Genomic DNA, 21011 nt, shown 5'->3' with positions numbered 1-21011 from the left:
TCTCTTCTGACCCATTGCCTGAAACACATTTTAACCAATTATGTGCTGCTGAGGAGGTTCCAACCTTGAATTGGTATGTTAAGGGATGCCAAAGGACAGATAGTAACTGATTCAGAGAAGATCAAACAGAGATAGGAGTATACAGAAAATCAGTACAGCAGGGACGTCAACATCCAAAATACTCTAGAAGATAATCCCTACTAGAGGCAAGAACCTCTACTACGGGAAGATGATGTTAGATCAGCACTCTGGTCATTACCAAGTTGGAAGGCTACAGGAATTGATGGAATAGCTACAGAAATACGGCAGGCAACAGAAGAAGAATCAGTCACGGCTCTAACCAAACTATGCCAGCAAATTTGGAGAATGACATACTGGCCAACAGATTGGAAGAGGCCAGTCTATATAACTATACCAAAGAAAGGAGACTTAGCTGATTGCACAGACTGTCTCACAATATCTTTAATTTCACAAGCTAGCAAAACAATGATCAGGATCATCCAATGTAGATTAGATTGGAGCCGTACGTGGAAGGCAAAATGCCCAATGTTCAAGCTGGTTTCAAAAAAGGCTGAGGAACAAAAGACATTATTGCTGATGCACTCTGGACAATTCAGAAAGCCAAAGAATAACAAAAAGAAGTCAATATGTGCTTTTTTGACTATAGAAAAGCCTTTCATTGCATCGACCATGTCAAGTTATGGAACATCCTTAGGAAAATGGGTGTCACAGAACATCTCATTGTTCTCATGATAAACCTATACACACGGCAGGAAGCCACAGTCCAGATGGAACATGGTGAAATAGACTAGTTCCAGATCAGCAAAGGATTAAAACAATGCTGTATACTTTCTCTTTATTTATTCAATTTATATGCTGAACATATAATTAGAGAAGCTGGATTGGAAGATGAGCATGGTTTTAAAATCTGAGGAAGAAACATCAATAACCTGTGCTATACTGATGACACCACTTTGTAGACATGTGCACGGTCCGGGGGGCCTTCCTTTTAGGGCGGGGAGGGCTTGCTTACCCCTCCCGCCTCTTTGCCCCCTCCAGCGCCTGTATTTAACAGAATAACGGGGTGCTGGAAATCAGCCGCCCCCCCCCCCGCCGCGAGCAGATTTAGCTGAAAAACTACCAATACTACTGCCCCCGCCGTCGCCCGCCCGAGTCCTCACCCGATGCTTTGTAAATAACAAGAGGAGCTCCTGAACAGAGCTCCTCTCGCTAGGAAATCCTTCAGCATACTGAAGCTTTGCGTGCGCGCGCAAAGCTTCAGTATGCTGAAGGATTTCCTAGCGAGAGGAGCTCTGTTCAGGAGCTCCTCTCGTTATTTACAAAGCATTGGGTGAGGACTCGGGCGGGCGGGCGGCTGGGAGGGAGGGCTGGCGGGCGACGGCGGGGGCAGTGGTATTGGTAGTTTTTCAGCTAAATCTGCTCGCAGCGGGGGGGGGTGGCAGGGGGGCGGCTGGTTTCCAGCACCCCGTTATTCTGTTAAATACAGGCGCTGGAGGGGGCAAAGAGGCGAGAGGGGTAAGCAAGCCCTCCCGCCCTTAAAGACATACCCCCCACCCGGACCCGGACCAGCCAGGGCCGAACTGGTCCGGCAGTTCGGCCATTCTTTAGAATGGCCGCCGGACCGGTTCGGGCACACCCCTACCACTTTGATAGCTGAGAATGCAGATGATCTGCAAGCTCTAGTAATGAAAGTCAAGGAGCACAGTTAAAAAAATGGGACCACAACTAAATGTAAAGAAGACTAAACTACTGACAATGGGTACAGCAATCAGCCTTAGAATTGATAATGAAGACATTGAAGTGGTTAATAGCTTCTGCCTTTTTAGGATCAACCATCAACAGTAAAGGATCCTGCCATCAAGAAATAACACTGTGGACTAGCACTTGGTAGGGTTACAATGAAGGTCTTGGAAAGGATAGTTAGATGCCGTGACGTGTCTTTGCCTACAAATATTAGAATCGTCTGGACAATGGTTTTTCCTGTAACACTCTATGGATGCGAAAACACGACTTTGAAGAATCAAGATAGAAAAAACATTCACGCTTTTGAACTTTGGTGCTGGAGAAGACTTTTGAGGATACCATGGACAGCCAGGAAAAAAACCCACATGAATCATAGAACAGATCAATCCAGATTTTTCACTCGAGGTACAAATGACCAGGCTCAAACTATCATACTTTGGACAGATTATGCGAAAACCCAGCTCCCTTGAGAAGTCCATAATGCTGGAAAAGTTGAAGGAAAGAGAAGAAAACCAGCAGCAAGGTGGATGGACTCGATTATGACAGCAATGAATGCACCACTGAGAGACCTTAAAGGCCAAGTTGAAGATAGATCATCCGGGAGAGAATCTATGTGGTTGCTAAGAGTCAACACCAACTTGACGGCAATTAATCACTGAGGCTTCAAATTATTTTGCCTTAAACCGTGAGATTGGTGCTCTCCCAGAGTGGCTTCCTGTCACTGTTTCTGAAGTGACCTCTCTGATAAGACAACTAAGATCAGGAAAAGCTTCCAGTAGTGACTGAATTCCTCTCAAACTAATTAAAAATAATTCATACTGGTAGGCTCCTGTACTGGTTTCATTATTCAGATAAATTGATCAGACTGCCCGTATACCTGATTAATGGGGCTTGACTATAATAATCCCTACCTTTTAAAAAGGGGCAGTTTGGATTATCCTGGTAATTATCATCCCATGAGCTTGTTGAACATTATTAGCAAGATCTATCCATGCCATCTGTAGGAGAAATTGTTGGATTGGCTTGAGTCAGAGGAAATTATTGCAATAGAAGAAGCTGGTTTTAGGTCTGGTCGTTCCCAGTCTCCATTCAGGTTAAAAAGAGACTTAGCAGCTTTTGTAAGGGTGGGGTTTTTGTTTGTTTGTTTGTTTGTTTGTTTGTTTGTTTGTTTGTTTGTTTGTTTTGGAGAAAAAACCTTACTCATTAATTATCATAAGACCAAAATTATGTGGATTGCTAAAACTTCTGGACAATCAATGGCCATGTGATCGAGGAAGTAAATAGTTTTAAATATTTGGGCATAGTTTTCCATTTTAAATGTAGTTTGAACCCCCATAAAGAATACATGAAACAGAATGCGCAAAACTCTTCAGCCATTTTGATTTTTTACAGATCTAAAGGTGGACAGTTTATCTCTGCCTCAGTTGGACTATATTAAGCTAAGGCTCTGGCTCAGTTGCTTTATGGAATTCAGATTCTCCCCCATCAAGACCTGGTATCTCTCAAAGTTATCCAATCAGAATTTTTTAGGAGTTTGTTCCAGGTTCCCTGGTGTGTGTATCTAATGCTGTTATACATTTGGAGTCAGGTATGCATAGGGTGGAAGTCACATTTGGAGTCAGGTATGCATAGTCAGAGCTTGGATGTTAATCTGTAATTTTTTGCTACAACCTTTTCGCTTTCCAAATGGCCTAATCAGATAGTTTTCACTCCATCTGGAGATCCTCTGAGGCCAAATTACATCATTTTGGTTTTCCTCTTGCCTTATTACTGGATTGGGGCTACGAGCGAGCTAAACTTGTTGTCAGGCAGAGGATACTAGATGTGGCTTACCAAGAAGAACATGTTCATTTGTCTGATATATCTGCTTATGGTCTGCAGTTATTTGAGGTTTCACCTGCCAGATATTTAAATGCACTTGTATTTACTAAATATAGGAGAATATTATCTTGAGCTCGATTCAATGCACTCCCATCTGCAGTATTGGAGGACAGGTACAAAAACGTTCCTTATTCAGTGCGTTTTTGTCCACGTGGTGATAAAGTGATTGAATCAATTAATCATATTTTACTATATTGTAAATTTTATGACTTTCGAGTTGCTATTATTTTCCCATATTTTAAAAGTTCTGGCTGTTCAGATGGATCCTGTACAGGAGAACAGTACTTTGTGAGAGTTCTGTTCTCTGCTACTGCTGTGGATATGGAAACAGCAAATACTGGTGCAATGGGATTGCGGGATTTAGTTTCTAGGAGAGGAAAATCGGCCAAAAATTGCCAATCTTTTTTACCATTTCACTTTTTAAAATGAGACTAAAAGGCCCTGTAAATGCGGGGTGGGGGCCTAGTGGGTCCCCAGCATTCCAGAAATGCCCCCCAGGAGTTAAAAATAGGTTGAAAATTGCTATTTTTGGACATATTAAAAAGGGGGCAAAAAGGCCCTAGAAATTTGTGGAGGGGTGCCTATTGTGCTCTGCAGGTCCCCAGCAGTTGATGCCCCCAAGAGTTGCAAATGGGCCAAAAATTGCCATTTCTTGCCCATTTTTATGGCTCCCAGTGTCAAAATGGTGGCTGGAAATGACCTCAGGTAATTTCCAGCCATCCCCGACCTGCGGATATACAGATTTAACCCTCCTTACCTCCCACCCGCGTATACTGAGGTCAGGTGTCTGTTACCCAACTGTGGATACGTGAAACTGCTGATAGTGAGTCAGTGATCGAGGTCCTCCTGTATTAGTTATTTGCTGTTGGATCAAGATGCTGAGTTACATACAACATTGCCAAATTTCTTCTGACAGCTAATAGGATTAGGCAAGTTATGATATATAACTTGCCTATAACTACAGCCTCTCTTTTTTTGTATTATAGCTGTTGGATGTAGTTTGTTATGCTTTGATGATTTTTGAGATTTTGATGTTTTTTCTGGTCAGTGACTAAATAAAGAACGAATGAACAAACCATAGCCTTGAAACACTGGGTATCTCAAAATATACTTGAGATCTGTATCTTTTGGGGATGGGGTTGAAAATAGTACACTATAAATTCAAAAGGGTTTGACCTTCTCTTCTACTGAAGGGATTCACCACATTATTTTTGGATAGAATTGAAGTCTAGAAAAGACTGCAGGAATCTTACCATGCAGTTTGCATCAACCACATGAGGCACTTCCTCTAAGAGAGGATGGATGGATGCTTGTCATATAGTAAGAACATAAGCATCCAGGAACTTGCAGGGGACCATTCAGTTTCTGATATGTTCATCCTTAAATGGAGCAGTGTTGCAAGGCTATTGGGATTTCAGCTATGAACTCATTGGGTAGTCTTAAGCAAGCTCTGTTTATAATACAGATATAGTAATATTAGCCAATGTGAAGCACTTTGAATACTTCAGATGGAAAGTGTTGATTGTCACTGTAACTGTGAAGATATGATCTAGATACTGTACTGTATTGACACAAAAGCATTATAGCAATATATGAAAGTGTACATTTTTGCACTTTGGAATTTTATGCTAGCATTTCAGGATGTGTTGGCTATGAAGACACTCTTCAGTTGAGAAGGCCATGAAAGAATGCTTGGAAAATTTTCAGCACTTACTGTTTAAATAGCAAATCATTTCCTAGGCTGCAAGGATAGTACCACTTCGACTATATAATAATACTTAACTGTCTTTCCTGTTGGAGAGTCACTATAACTCAATAAAAATTTGAGTAAAAGCAGATGGCAAAAGTATCTTCAGCTGTAACAGTCTGCTTTTAGGGAGGGGCTTTCCTTTAAAAAAAAATTTGTAGAAAGCATACAGCATTGCTGAAGAAGTCTGGACAACATCCAGTATTTAAACTATCTGACAGGATGTCTTCCAGGCATTCTCTGTGACCCATATATGCAGCATTTATGTGAGCTGAAGTGTAGTCAGCTACTGTATTTACCTGAATAAAATACTAGTTTTCCCCCAAGTTTCGGAGTCATCTTAAATTCAGTCATTTTCTATTCGGATAAAGATGTTGTTTGAGAGAATGCATTTCCTGTGAGTGAAGTGATATTGCACAACTTGTGAGCTTGAATTTCCTGAATTTTCCAGTGTAGAATCTGTTTTTGGCACAGCAGTCTCACTCTTAAGTGCTGTCAGCCGGGTGCATGCTTTGAATCTTGGCTTTTTATTCATTATGGAAGACAGCAGGGACAACCTCATTTTAGAAGCATGGCTTCCTAATTCTCCAATATAAAGTTATCACTTCTTCCTCCCAAAAGGTGACAAACAAATGTGTCCTATTATTATTTCTAGGTTGTTGGACAGCATCTTTCAGGATTTTGTTTTATATTACTACTGTGTTCCTAGCTTCAAACTCAAATAGAGGAATCCTTTTTACATCTCTACAAACTTTTATCTATCTATCTCATATTTTTATACCTCCTGATATGTAAATCTCTAGGCGGTATGTGGAGGCCATGTGTGTGCTGGGGTTGCACAGGGGCAGCTGGGAAGCACCCCACCGGCATGCAGTCCATAGCTGGCGGGGGGGGGGGCACTTCCATTACATAAGTGGTGGTGATCAGAGGAGGTGCAGGTATGGACCTGCTTTCTTCCATATTAAGGGGGCTGTGTATGCCCATGATTTGGATGCTAAATCACGTTTTGAGCACATTGTGATCTGAACAAGGAAATGAATTGCAGAAAATATTGGTGCTTATATCCATCTAATATATTTAAGATTGGTAGAGTTGACTGAGGTTTGTTCTTAGAAGAAGTATCTCTCAACTGTTAACTCATGTGGCATTGCAAAGTGTTCAGCATCTCAGCTGTAACTTTTTTAATAGTTCATGTTCCTTAGAGACATTCTAAGTCTTTAAACATTACTGGTTGTGGGCATTCATTTTTAGATAAATGTTAGGAAGGTGGTCAGGTGTAAGTATCTGCAATGACTTAATCTACAACTGCAGATGTGTGCACAAAGCACTTGACTTTAACATGTGTATTTCTTGTCTCTCTTAGATGGAGCAGCTATCAGATGAAGAACTTGATCATGGCGCAGAAGAAGACAGTGATAAGGAGGATCAAGATCTGGACAAGATGTTTGGGGCTTGGCTTGGAGAGCTAGACAAACTCACGCAGGTTAAAACCACTTAATTTCTGTTTCTGCTTTCCTACACTGAAAAGCACCACTCCAAGTAGTATATCATATGTTGGATTCAGAAGAGGGTTGTGCAAGTAGAAAAGTGCTTCCACTTGCATGGAGGTGATGATTTGTGCCAGCTTTTCCCTCACTGACAGGCCCGTTCACCATGTATCACACTATTTCAAAGGATTCTGTGAGATCCAGGACTGGCTTTTGGGGGGACACTGGGGATTGTGGTAAGGAAGAGGGATGGGAAAGTCCCACTCCAAAAGCAGACTACAACAAGCAGTTTTCTGGTTCCAAGCCTATAAGAATAAAATACAAGAAGTTCTGGTAAGCACTAATCTGCCTACTTCCAATTCACTATAATTTTAATTGATTATTACCAACTTCCGTCTCAAATGTTCATGCATCCATCCTCTTGAGTTGGGGTGGGTGACATCATCACAAACTACGCCTTTGAGGTACCCCTACAGCAGTTCCAAATTTGCTTCAAATTGTTCTTGGCATTGTGAAGCCGAAAAGGACACGGACAGACACAGAAAGCTGGGTGATCTCATAAGCTTACTTTCCTCAAGGAAAGTAGGCTGATAAACATTAAAAACAAGTAAATAGTGCTAAAGCAACAAGCAAGCAGCTAAAGCAGCATAAAACATATAAACTATTTAGTACCTTCCTGAATTTAAAAAAAGTCTTCAGTGGCCATGAAGAATGGGAAGTGAGGCAGCCTGCTCAATCTTCTTTAGGAGGAGGGTGTTCCACAGCTGTCGTACCAGCCTGGATTAGGCCTTCTATATCTCCAAGAGTGATGATGCAGAGAGAGCAGGGACCTCTGACACTCATGCTGAAACCTGAGTGGATTTGGTTGTATTTATGTATTTCATTTCTATGTGCTTTACTGTCTTTGCCTGGGCAGGGTCATAATAATAATAATAATAATAATAATAATAATAATAATAATAATAATAATAATAATAATAATAATTCGATTTCTATACCGCTCCTCCAAAAATGGCTCAGGGCAGTTTACAAAGAGAAATAACAAACAAATAAGATGTAAAATTTACAATATTAAAACAAACATGTTACAAAAGATGTACAAAGCAGTGTTGCCTCAGGCCATTGATGGTCTTTTCAGGAGCTGAGGAAAAGAACTCCCTGGCCTGGGTGCACATGAGGGCACAGAGATCTTTCATTACCCCTTGGAATTCGATTGAGGGTGGGGGGCGGCTATCTTATAGTCTTCACAGGCCAGTGGTCATAGGAACTGATGATATGAGCTCCTTGGGATTGGCAGCCTCTTCTGCTTTCCCTTCAGAACCCACAGATCTTCAAGTAGCACCAAGAAGGTGGGGAAGGGGCTGCCCCCGCTGTCCAGGTGGCCCTTGAGGGAACTTGGTCCCAGGCTGCTAAGGGCTTTAAAAGTAAATATCAGCACTTTAAACTGAGCTTAAAAACTAAAAGGTAACTAATGTAGTTGATGAAGAATTTGAATAATAATAATAATATGCTGCAGAAGCACTTTCTGCCTTTTGATGCAAATTCTCACTGAAGGTATATTGTTACTTACCATTAAGTGTATTGGCCATATCAGTAAGGAAGTGTAGCTTTGGAGAGCAGTTCCTTGCACTAGCGGTAACGCATCAGGTTGTGTTAACTAATTGTGATGCAGCCCCATTGCACAACCTCTCTCACAAGCTTCTCGGGTCCCTGAGAAGGTTCCTCTTCCACTGGCAGTAGTGCAACACCATAGAGCACCACACCACAAAAAGTCATTTTGTGAACCTCCCTTTATGCTATTCAGTGTGTTTGCTGTATAATGTAATGATATTGCAGTGTGAGAAGCTTTTTGCTTCTGATTAATGGATAGACATTGAGGTGCTTGTAAAAAGAGAACTAAAATAATATTTAAAAGAAGGTATACTTTAACATGGGAATTACTGACTACTAGATTGAAAATAATACTTGTTAGCCTGATGTGTATTTTTGTTTTACTGAGTTGGATAGAGAAGACTTGTTTCTGTCTCACACTTTATCAGAAATGTGACTGTCTAGCACAGCTATATGATAATGATAGCTCTAGTAGACTCCAAAATGTTTACACATAAGAACATCCTTATTTTTAAAGAATGCATAGTTGCTTGTGGGACCCAGTTGTCCACTGAACATGGCTTTTCAATGTGAATTAATCATCATCTTTATTTGTTAGCTGCCCCATAATTGTGCAATGCAAGGAATAAAGTTGCATGAACGCTATGTTCTTGCTGAACACTTTAATATCTAGCTGTGTGAAATAGCAATACTTAAAGTACAAAAATTGTTAAGCATGGCCTAATCTCTCTCTTTATGGGATCTACCAATAATGTTCTCTTATATGTTTGAGACTGTAAGCTGTTAATGTTGTTCAATTTGTTAGTTTCTATTATTTTTCAGGTAACTTTCAAAGAACTTAAATTGTAATACTGGTGACCATAAGCTCTTAAATAAATGTTTCCTATAAAGGAAAGACATATGAGCCATTCTGGAAGGGCGTTATAAAAATCAAATCAAATCAAATCAATAAATCAATCAGTCAGTCAGTCAGTCAGTCAGTAAGTGTTTATACTTTTTAAATCTGTAGTTATATAGCTGTTCATCTAAAATTTCACACTGATTTGAAATTTTAAAAGCATCTACAAAGCTAATAATAATAAAGTATACTAAAACAATGAGCAGTAAAACATCAATGCTTAAAACCAATGAGCACCACAGAACATATCAATAATCAGTCTTCAAAACCTCTCTTCTTCTGAAAGCCTTTTATTCTCGTTCAGAAGTACAGCAGGAAAGAAGTTGCAAGAACCTTTCTTGGAAGTGTGTTCTAGAGCACTGCAACTGCTACGGAGACGTCCCTGCTCCTTTGTAGAGGCTGATGGAATCTGAGCAGGATCTCATCAGAAGATATCAAGTGCTGGTGGGTGGGGGGGCAGACCTTTTGCTTCTATAGGGGTGGTGTTTTGTTTTGTTTTCCCCTTGGCCAGATTACTTTGAATCAATGTTTAACTCAAACACTATTTTAACTTACCTTGCTTGTTCTTCCCAATTCCTTTATTTAGAGTCTGGATACAGAAAAGCCCATGGAGTCAGTAAAAAGATCCCCTCTTCGCCAGGAGACCAACATCGCCAACTTTTCCTATCGCTTTTCGATGTACAATTTGAATGGTAAGGAGGATTACTAAAATGCTCTTAACACAGAAAATACTTTGGGAGGAATCCAAACCAAGTTTGCATGACTAACTTGAAATAGTCACTGAAATAAATGAAGCAAGTTAGTCATTACTAACTTGAATCCCATGAATTTCAGTGGAACTTAATTTGGATGCTGCTCTGTTTCTTTTAAAAAGGAAGACTTCTATAAAATACTTCAAGTAAAAGCAAATTTTAATTCATACTAATTTCATTTAGGTGTAAAAAAATAAGAAAGCTCCAGCTATTGAATAACTAATGTTAGATTTGGAGTGAAGATAAATTGGTTCAAATACTGCCTTGAGTCTCAAGATTGTCCTAAAATTTGTACCATGCAAATAACTTTATTAAATCAGTAAACAGACCTCATTAAACAAAATAATACAATGCTATAGGCACAATTTATGGAGGGAAGGGGAGATTGCTAAAAAATATATATATATCTCTCTCTCCTCCCTCGTGTGTGTGTTGGAAAACCCTGGCATCGTAGCTCAGGTTTAATCTGGATGCTGGCCACAGTCCCTAAGCCAGATATTTGATTAATCGTAATTCTCATATAATGAAGGAACTTGCTTCTAAATTAAGGAGGATAGGAAGAACAGAATATTAATATTGTGCTCAAAAACCCTTCAAATGATCAAAATGATATTATTAGATACTCTAGTATAAAAAAAGCAAAAAGTAGGCCCAGACATTTTGCAATGTGCAGAATATAAGCATGCAATGCCCTATTTAGTGGACGTGCAAAGGAAAATTCAAGAGAAAATCTTTCCAGTTTAAATTCCTCGCATTTTGGAATATAAGTGGAGGAGAAGAAAAAATAGGTTCAGGTATTTATAAACTTATGGAGCCAATAAGGTTTAAGGTTTAATGTTACATGTAATGTGGCCTGATAAATTAGTTTTCCTGACATTTCTATGCTGCTTCTACTAAGTCTTAAACTAGTGATTTTCAAACTGTGTTCTGGCAGACATTAGGGTTCTTCAGGAATTCCTCAGTGAAGCAAAAACAGTAGCTTGGCCATCACTACAGGTATTCCTCCTCCAGTGTGCAATCCAGAGAAGGATTGGGTGTGTTCTAGGGCTCACACTCATAAGAACAGCCCTGCTGGATCAGGCCCAAGGCCCATCTAGTCCAGCAACCTGTTTTGCACAGTGGTCCACCAGATGCCGCTGGAAGCCTACAGGCAGGAGTTGAGGGCATGCCTTCTCTCCTGCTGTTACTCCCCTGCAACTGGTACTCAGAGGCATCCTGCCTTTGAGGCTGGAGGTGGCCTATAGCCCTCCAACTAGTAACCATTGATAGACCTCTCCTCCATGAAGTTATCCAAACCCTTCTTAAAGCCATCTAGGTTGTTGGTTGTCACCACATCTTATGGCAGAGTATTCCACAAGTTGCTTATGCATTGTGTGAAAAAAGTACTTCCGTTTGTTGGTACTAGATTTCTCGGCAATCAGTTTCATGGGATGATGCCTGGTTCTAGTGTTATGTGTGAGAGAGAAGAATTTCTCTCTATCCACTTTCTCCACACTATGCATGATTTTATAGACCTCTATCATGTCTCCCCGCAGTCGTCTTTTTTCTAAACTAAAAAGCCCCAGGTGTTGTAGTCTTGCCTCATAAGAAAGGTGCTCTAGGCCTCTGATCATCTTGGTTGCCCTCTTCTGCACCTTTTCCAGTTCTACAATGTCCTTTTTTAGATGTGGTGGCCAGAATTGTACACAGTACTCCAAGTGTGGTTGCACCATAGTTTTGTATAAGGGCATTATAATATTAGCCGTTTTATTTTCAATCCCCTTCCTAATGATCCCTAGCATGGAATTGGCCTTTTTCACAGCTGCCGCACATTGAGTCGACACTTTCAACGAGCTGTCCACCACGACCCCAAGATCTCTCTCCTGGTCAGTCACCGACAGCTCAGATCCCATCAGCGTATACTTGAAGTTGGGGTTTTTCATCCCAGTGTGTATCACCTTACACTTGCCAACATTGAACCTCATTTGCCACTTTTTCGCCCACTCCCCCAGTCTGGAGAGATCTTTTTGGAGCTCCTCACAATCATTTAGATTTCACTACCTGAAAGAGTTTGGTGGTATCTGCAAATTTGGCTACCTTGCTGCTTACCCCTGCTTCTAGATCATTTATGAATAAATTAAAAAGCACCGGTCCCAGTACAAATCCCTGGGGAACCCCACTTCTTACTTCCCTCTATTGTGAAAACTCTCCATTTATCCCTACCTAGGGGTGTGTCTGAACCAGTCTGGAGGCCATTCTAAAGGCCTCCGAACTGCCAGACCGGTTCGGACCTGGCTGGTCCGGGTGGGGGGGTCTTTCTTTAAGGGTGGGGAGGGCTTACTTACCCCTCCCGCTTCTTTGCCCCTTCCAGCGCCCGTATTTCACAGAGTAATGGGGGCACTGGAAACCAGCTGCCCCCGCCGCCCCCCCCCGCCGCGAGCAGATTAAGGCAAAAGCTACCGCTACCACTGCCGCCGTCGCCCGCCAGCCCTCCCTCCCTCCCTCCCAGCCGCCCGCCCGCCCGCCTGAGTCCTCACCCGATGCTGTTTTAAACAAAGAGAGGAGCTAGCGAATAGAGCTCCTCTCGCTTCAAAGTCCTGGATGCTACCGAGGTTTTGCGCGCCCGCATGCACGCGCCGCAAAGGACACCGATTGCCGGATGCCCGGTCTACCCGCTGGGAAAAGGCCGGGTAGACCGGGCCTCTGATCGCCGGAGGCCCGGTCTACCAAGGCCGGGCTTCCGGCGATCGGAGGCCTGGTCTACCCGGCCTTTTCCCGGCGGGTAGACCGGGCCTCCGGCAATCGGCGTTCTTTGTGGTGCGCACATGCGCGCGCGCAAAGCCTCACTAGCATCCAGGACTTTGAAGCAAGAGGAGCTCTATTCGCTAGCTCCTCTCTTTGTTTAAAACAGCATCGGGTGAGGACGCGGACAGGCGGCTGGGAGGGAGGGAGGGCTGGCGGGTGATGGCGGCAGTGGTAGCGGTAGCTTTTGCCTTAATCTGCTCGCGGCGGGGGGGCGGCGGGGGAGGCTGGTTTCCAGCGCCCCCATTACTCTGTGAAATACAGCCTCTGGTGGGGGCAAAGAGGCAGGAGGGGTAAGCAAGCCCTCCCCGCCCTTAAAGAAAGGCCCCCCTTCGGTGCTGGTCCGGACTGCTCCGGACCATGCACATCCCTATCCCTACCCTCTGTTTCCTGTCTTTCAACCAGTTAGCAATTCACACATGTACTTGTCTTCTTATCTCATAACCGCTAAGTTTCCTCAGGAGTCTTTGATGAGGAACTTTGTCCAAAGCTTTTTGGAAGTCCAGGTATACTATGTCAACTGGATCACCTTGATCAAGGTCACACTTGTTGACACTCTCAAAGAACTCCAAAAGATTGGTGAGGCAAGATTTATCTTTGCGGAAGCCATACTGGTTCACTCGCAGCAGGGCCTGTTCTTCTATGTGCTTTACAATTTTATCCTTGAGGATGCTTTCCATCAATTTGCCTGGAACCAATTAAGCTAACCGGCCTGTAATTTCCCGGATTGCCCCTGGATCCCTTTTTAAAAATTGATGTTACATGTGCTACTCTCTTAGTCCTCTGGTACAGAGCCCAATTTCAGGGGTAAGTTATATATTTTAGCAAGGAGGTCAGCAATTTCACATTTGAGTTCTTTGAGGACTCTTGGATGGATGCCATCCGGCCCTGGTGATTTGTTAGTTTTCAGTTTTTTCCAGACAGTTTAAAACATCATTTCTTGTCACTTCTTTCTGACTCAGTTCTTTATCCTCCATCCCTAAAAAGCCTGGTTCAGGAACAGGTATCCTCTGCCGTGAAAACGGACGCAAAGAACTCATTTAGCTTCTCTGCAACCTCCATATGCTCCTTAATAATCCCTTTCACTCCCTCATTGTCTAATGGTCCAACAGCCTCCCTGGCAGGTTTCCTGCTTCTGATATACAGGTGAAACTCGGAAAATTAGAATATCGTGCAAAAGTCCATTAATTTCAGTAATGCAAATTAAAAGGTGAAACTGATATATGAGACAGATGCATTACATGCAAAGCAAGATAAGTCAAGCCTTAATTTGTTATAATTGTGATGATCATGGCGTACAGCTCATGAAAACCCCAAATCCACAATCTCAGAAAATTAGAATATTATATGGAACCAAGAAGACAAGGATTGAAGAATAGAACAATATCGGACCTCTGAAAAGTATAAGCATGCATATGTATTCAGTACTTGGTTTGGGCCCCTTTTGCAGCAATTACTGCCTCAATGCGGCGTGGCATGGATACTATCAGCCTGTGGCACTGCTGAGGTATTATGGAAGACCAGGATGCTTCATTAGCGGCCTTCAGCAATTCTGCATTGTTTGGTCTCATGTCTCTCATCCTTCTCTTGGCAATGCCCCATAGATTCTCTATGGGGTCAGGTCAGGCGAGTTTGCTGGCCAGTCAAGCACAGTACACTGTATACTTTTCGGAGGTCCGATATTGTTCTATTCTTCAATCCTTGTCTTCTTGGTTCCATGTAATATTCTAATTTTCTGAGATTGTGGATTTGGGGTTTTCATGAGCTGTACGCCATGATCATCACAATTATAACAAATTAAGGCGTGACTTATCTCGCTTTGCATGTAATGCGTCTGTCTCATATATCAGTTTCACCTTTTAATTTGCATTACTGAAATTAATGGACTTTTGCACGATATTCTAATTTTCCGAGTTTCACCTGTATTATTTTTTATTATTTTTTCTTGTTTACACAGTCAGACAGGTGTAATTGACTGGTTTGTTTTATCCAGACATCGCGTCCTTCCCAAGGGCCTGGGATGGCTGAATTTTATTATCAATGTTCTTGCGGTTATTATAGATATCGTTGCAGAATGTAGGCTGTTCCCAGTAAAGTTGCTTTTTGTAATTGGCTGATGGTGATTTCTGTGGCCCCTATGGTGTTGAGGTGCTCTTCAAGTTGTTTTGGAATTGTACCTAGGGCGCCAATTACCACTGGGATTATTTTGGTCTTTTTCTGCCACAGCCTTTCAATTTCAACTTGTTGATCTTTGTATTTGGTGATTTTTTCTATTTCTTTTTCTTCTATTCTGCTATCGCCTGGTGTTGCTATGTCAATTATTTTTACTTGTTTTTCTTTCTTCTCGACTACAGTTATATCTGGTGTATTGTGTGGCAGATGTTTGTCTGTTTGTAGTCAAAAGTCCCATAATATTTTTGCATCTTCATTTTCTACCACTTTTTCAATTTTATGGTCCCACCAATCTTTGGCTACAGATAGCTTGCATTTTTTGCAGATGTTCCAGTGTATCATCCCTGATACCTTGTCTTGCCTTTGTTTGTAGTCAGTCTGTGCGATCTTTTTACAACAGCTGATTAGGTGGTCCACTGTTTCATCTGCTTCTTTGCAAAGGTGTCACTTGCTGTTTGTTGTTGATTTTTCTACTTTTGCTCTTATTGCATTTGTTCTTAGTGTCTGTTCTTATGCAGCCAGTAATAAACCCTCTGTTTCTTTCTTCAAGTTGCCATTCTTAAGCCATTACCAGGTCTTCGTGATGTCTGATTTTCCAGTGATACTGTGCAAATATTGACCATGCAGTGGCTTATTTTTACATTTTTCTGCTCGGTTCTTGACTTGTTCTTTCTTGTAGGCCTGCTTTCTTTCATTGGTGTTGAATAGTTTCTCATTATTGACCATCTGAAGTGCATCTTCTTCTCTGTCCTTGATATATTCTTCGAGGCCTCTTTTCTCCTCCTCTGCTGTTTGATGGACTTGCAGCATTCCTCGAGCTGCGAGGGAGATATAGCCTATCTACATCACTGCAGGGGTGCAGAGCATGATTGATGGTCATTATTTTCCTGGTCTTACGATCTAGTGTCTCTAGCTCTGCCTGGGTCCAGTCTATTATTCCTGCAGTGTATCTGATAAAAGTTATAGCCCAGGTGTTTATGGCTTGTATGGTGTTCCCGCCATTGAGTATGGACTTTAGGATTTTTCTAACTCTCCTGATGTATTCACTCCAATTTTATTTATATTTATTTATTTATTATATAAAATCTATATTATTATTATTATTGCTACACAGTCAGACAGGTGTTGTGGACTGGTTTGTTTTATCCAGACATCGAGTCCTTCCCAAGGACCTGGGATGGCTGAATTTTATTATCAATGTTGTTACTTCTTCTTCTTCTTCTTCTTCTTATTCTTCTTCTTCTTATTATTATTATTATTATTTTGATTTCTTTCTATTTAAAGAAGTATTTGTTATTCCCTTGATATTTTTGGCTAAATGTTCCTCAAACTCTGTTTTTGCCTCCCTGATTTTCACCTTGCATTTCTTTTGCCAGAGTTTGTGTTCTTTTCTGTTCTCTTCATTTGGATAGGCCTTCCAATTTTGGAAGGAAGTCTTCTTGCCTTTTATGGCTTCCTTGACGGTACCCATTAGCCATGCTGGCATCCTCCTGGACTTAGTGGTACCTTTCCTCCTTTTGGGTATACATTCTAACTGGGCTTCTAGTATTGTGGTTTTGAATAAACTCCATGCACTCTGGAGCGAAATGACTCTCCTGATTTTCCCTTTCAGCTTTCTTTTCACCATACTCCTCATTTTGGAGAAGTTTCCTCTTCTGAAATTCAAAATGTCTGTGTTAGACTTCCTTGGTGATTCTCTCCCCGCATGTATGCTGAATTTGATGGCACTATGGTCACTGTTCCCTAGAGGGTCGATGACACTGACCTCACACACCAGGTCCTGGGTGCCACTCAGAATTAAGTCCAAGGTCGCCTTCTCTCTAGTTGCTTCCAAGACCAACTGTTCTAGAGCACAGTAATTTAGCGTATCTAGAAATTTGACCTCTTTGTCATGCCCTGACTGTGAATTTACCCAGTCTATGTGTGGGTAATTGAAGTCACCCATTATTACTGCTCTGCCTCTCCTTGACGCCTCCCTGATTTCCTCCTGCAACTCTCAGTCGCTGTCAACATTTTGATCAGGAGGGCAATAGCATGTCCCCAGTAGCACATTCCCTTTCAGGTCTTGTATTGTCACCCACAGGGTTTCTGTGGAGGACTCCAGTCCACCTAGGTTTTCTAGTCTGTTAGATTTTATCCCTTCTTTAACATACAGTGCTACTCCACCTCCAAGGCGCCCCTCCCTGTCCTTTCTATAGAGTTTATATCCAGGGATAACAGTGTCCCACTGGTTCTCACTGTTCCACTATGTTTCTGTAATGCCCACTGTATCTATTTCTGCGTTAGTAACCAAGCACTCCAGCTCACCCACCTTGGCTCGGAGGCTTCTGGCATTGGCATATAAGCACCTATACACTGAATCTCTCACCTGATATGTGCTATCTTTCTTTTGACTCTTTGACCAGCTGGCACAAGCTCCTGTCTGCTCTTTATGTGGTTCTGCTCTGTCCCCTTCTGTTTTATCCGAATCCTTTGCACCCTCACACTTTGGATGGCTTTAAATGGGATACTGCCCAGCTCCCGTCGGCTGTTCCCCAGGCTTCATTTAAAAGCTGCTCTGCAACCTTTTTGATTTTAAGTGCCAGCAGTCTGGTTCCATCCTGGTTCAAGTGCAGCCCATCCCTTTTGTACATTCCTTACTTGCCTCAAAATGTATCCCAGTGCCTAACAAATCTAAACCTCTCCTCCCAGCACCAACATCTCATCCACCCATTGAAACCCCTCAGCTCTGCCCGTCTCACTGTACCTGTGCGTGGAACAGGTAGCATTTCTGAGAATGCTACCTTGGGGGTCCTGGACTTCAATACGCTACCTATCAGCCTAAATTTGGCTCCCAGGACCTCCTGACTACATTTCCCCACGTCATTGGTGCCGACATGCACCACAACAGCTGTCTCCTCCCCAGCACTGCCTAAGAACCTATCTAGACACGGCGTGATGTCTGCAACCCTTCGCACCAGGCAGGCAAGTCAGCGTGTGGTCAGCATGCAGGTCACAAACCCATCTTTCTATATTTCTAATGATCGAATCACCCACTACAAGGAGGCCTCCACCCCCCAGAGGAGTATCCCCTGTGCAAGAGGATATGGGCTCATCATCCATGGAAGGGATCCCTTCTAAAGGAGCATTTCCCGCTTCCTCAGACTGATGTCCTCCTTGCCCAAGACCTTCATTCTCCCCGACATCAGAGGAGCTACCAGCCCTAGAGTGGGATGCCTCTATCACATCCCTGAAGGTCTCATCCACATTCCTCTCTGTCTCTCTGAGCTTCTCCAGATCCGCCACCTTGGTCTCAAGGGAACGAATTTGTTCCCTGAGAGCCAGGAGCTCCTTGCACCAAGCACACACCCATGACTTCTGCCCATGGGGCAAATAGTCATTCATGTGGCAATCTGTGCAATACACTGGGAAGTGCCTCTTCCCCTGCTGACTTTCTGTCTTCATACTGTTTTTGTTGGCTGTTTACAGTATTTAGAGATAGTTTATTAGAAGAGGTTTATTATCTGTTTGTTATTATCTGTTTATTAGATAGTTTATTAGGATAGGTCTCAGCTGTAATGGTCAGCTATGAGGGATATATGAGGGAGGGATTTGTACTTACATTCTCTTCTCCACCAGGCTCCTTGTGATCACAGGGGCTTTTTCCAGGTTCCCCCGCACACTTCCCGCTAAACTCCTGAAAAACTCCAACTTCCTTTTTGTTATCCCTGTCTGCTATGCTCTGTTTGCTATGCTCTCAGGCTTTCACCTCTTATGTAGAGAGTAGTCTTCCAACTGAGACACAGGATGTGAGTCAAAGGAATGTGGGGCCTCCCCCAGCCCTAGCTGACTCAATCCTCCAGGCAGGGACAAACTAAAACACTGGAGTTTGCTAGCCCTGCCAAATGCTAGCCCTGGCAAATCACACACACACACACACACACACACACACACACACACACACACACACAGTTTAGAAAAGCTTGCTCACCTCATCAGCTGTGTCTGCTCTTCACAGAGTAGTCTTCCAACTGAGTGATTCAAATCACTCATTTCATGTGATTTTTGATTGATTGAATAAGTGCCGTCAAGTTGGTGTTGACTCCTAGCGACCATATAGATAGATTTCCCCCCGGATGATCTGTCTTTAAGGAATACACTAGTGTATTCATTGCTTTTGTAATCGAGTCCATCCACCTTGCTGTTGGTCCTCGAGTGAAAATTCTGGATTGACTTGCTTTCCTGGCTGTCCATGGTATCCTCAAATGTCTTCTCCAGCACCAAAGTTCAAAAGTGTCAATACTTCTTTCTGTCTTGCTTCTTCATGTGAACCAGTGGTTAAATCCAGCAGGCCTGGTCATTGCCCTCGGGAACTGAGTATGCATCCTAGAATATGCCCTGAAATCCTCTACAATGCACAGGGGATTTTCAGCAGGCACTCTGCTTCCTCAGCAGATGTCAGTGTGGAAAGGGTAGAACATTTCCAATTTCTGCCATAAACAAACTAGGCATCAAAACAGTAAAACACTTGACAGAGTAGGTCATGATGGTAGAATTTAGATTGTTCATATTTCTGTTGTTCATTGCAGAAGCTCTGAATCATGGAGAGACTGTGGATCTTGATGCTCTCATGGCAGATCTTTGTTCCATAGAGCAGGAGCTCAGTAGCATTGGGTCACAGTCTGCAAACAGCACATCTATGAAACGCTTTGCCACAGAAGGAAAAATAGCTCAGAAACCACCTGGTGGTGGCCGACCTGCTTCCAAACACAGTAGTATGAAAGGATTGTCCTCTTCATCTAGTCGAGTAACTAAGCCTTCGCATGCTGTCTTTTCCCTGGACGACATTACCGCACAATTAGAGAAGGCCTCTCTGAGTATGGATGAAGCAGCTCAGCAACCTATGATGGAAGATAGCAAGCCTATAGTTACTACCCAACATAGGAGGACAGCATCAGCAGGTACTGTGAGTGATGCCGAAGTCCGTTCCATCAGTAATTCCTCCCGTTCCAGCATCACGTCTGCAGCCTCCAGCATGGACTCCCTGGACATTGATAAAGTGACAAGACCTCAGGAACTGGATTTGACACAAGGACAGCCAGTTAGTGAGGTAAAGTATAATGTATTCTTCATAGTAGTGAAGTATTAAAAATATAGCTTGCAAGACTACCTTGATGCTTTTGTCAAAAGTGTGTTTTATATACATAGTATAATGAGGTGAGATATTTAAAACATCTACCAGAGAACGTTGTTGCCTTCCCATCTTACTCTAGCATTTTGCTTTAATGTTGTATGGAATGAAAGCACTTGTTTGAATGCTCACGGGTTTATTACATAGTGGCAAAGTGAATGGATTCCCTTGGCAGGAATACTCCTTTTAAAGTTTAACTTTGTAACAGACTCTGCTTATCTACTCAGTCAGGCAAGGATCTGGATAACAACTCCACAAGGAAATGTAACTTAGAGAATTGGATGCTCATGAAGCATTACTGATGTAGGAACATTTTAGACCTGCTCACAGTTCTGAAATTTAGGAGTGTTTAGGCACTGAATCTCTACAGTAGCTGTGCTGTATTGTACTTGTAAAGTTTGTAAAGTCGCTAACTTGGAAGGCAAAATTTTTGGCAAGAAAAGGTTCATGATCCAGATTCTATGAGAAGACATATTTAATAGTTGAGCTTGGATTAAAACCTACATACAGGCCCTAAGGGAATGGCATGGTGCAGGTAAAATGCTGGAAAGCTGAGTGTGAGAAGCCCCCAGAGAACAGGGCAACCAAGGGGAAAAGAGCCCAGAGGTAGGATGGCTGGAAGAAGAGTAAGTAACAGAATGATAGAGAGGAGTCTGAGTTTGGAGCAGATAAAAAGAAAACCAGAAGCCTCTGGGCAGAGTGTTGCTAAGCCCTAGCCCATGAGGGCTCTCATATGCCTTTAATAGTT

The 21011-nt window shown here is 42.5% G+C and overlaps 1 protein-coding gene across 6 annotated transcripts in view; it reads left to right on the top strand.

Moving 5' to 3' along the window:
* RAPH1 (Ras association (RalGDS/AF-6) and pleckstrin homology domains 1) overlaps positions 1–21011 on the top strand; it is a 129981-nt gene that overhangs the window by 50485 nt on the left and 58485 nt on the right. For all 6 annotated transcript variants that reach the window (XM_053281105.1, XM_053281080.1, XM_053281122.1 and 3 more), the window contains exons 2-4: positions 6756–6875; positions 9975–10080; positions 19662–20182. In XM_053281105.1, coding sequence (XP_053137080.1) covers positions 6756–6875; positions 9975–10080; positions 19662–20182 — 747 coding nt within the window. The remainder of the gene's footprint in view (positions 1–6755; positions 6876–9974; positions 10081–19661; positions 20183–21011) is intronic.

Source organism: Hemicordylus capensis, chromosome 1 (genome assembly GCF_027244095.1).
Source record: "Hemicordylus capensis ecotype Gifberg chromosome 1, rHemCap1.1.pri, whole genome shotgun sequence".
NCBI classification, from domain to species: domain Eukaryota; kingdom Metazoa; phylum Chordata; class Lepidosauria; order Squamata; family Cordylidae; genus Hemicordylus; species Hemicordylus capensis.
This window is presented reverse-complemented; position numbering and strand designations above follow the sequence as displayed.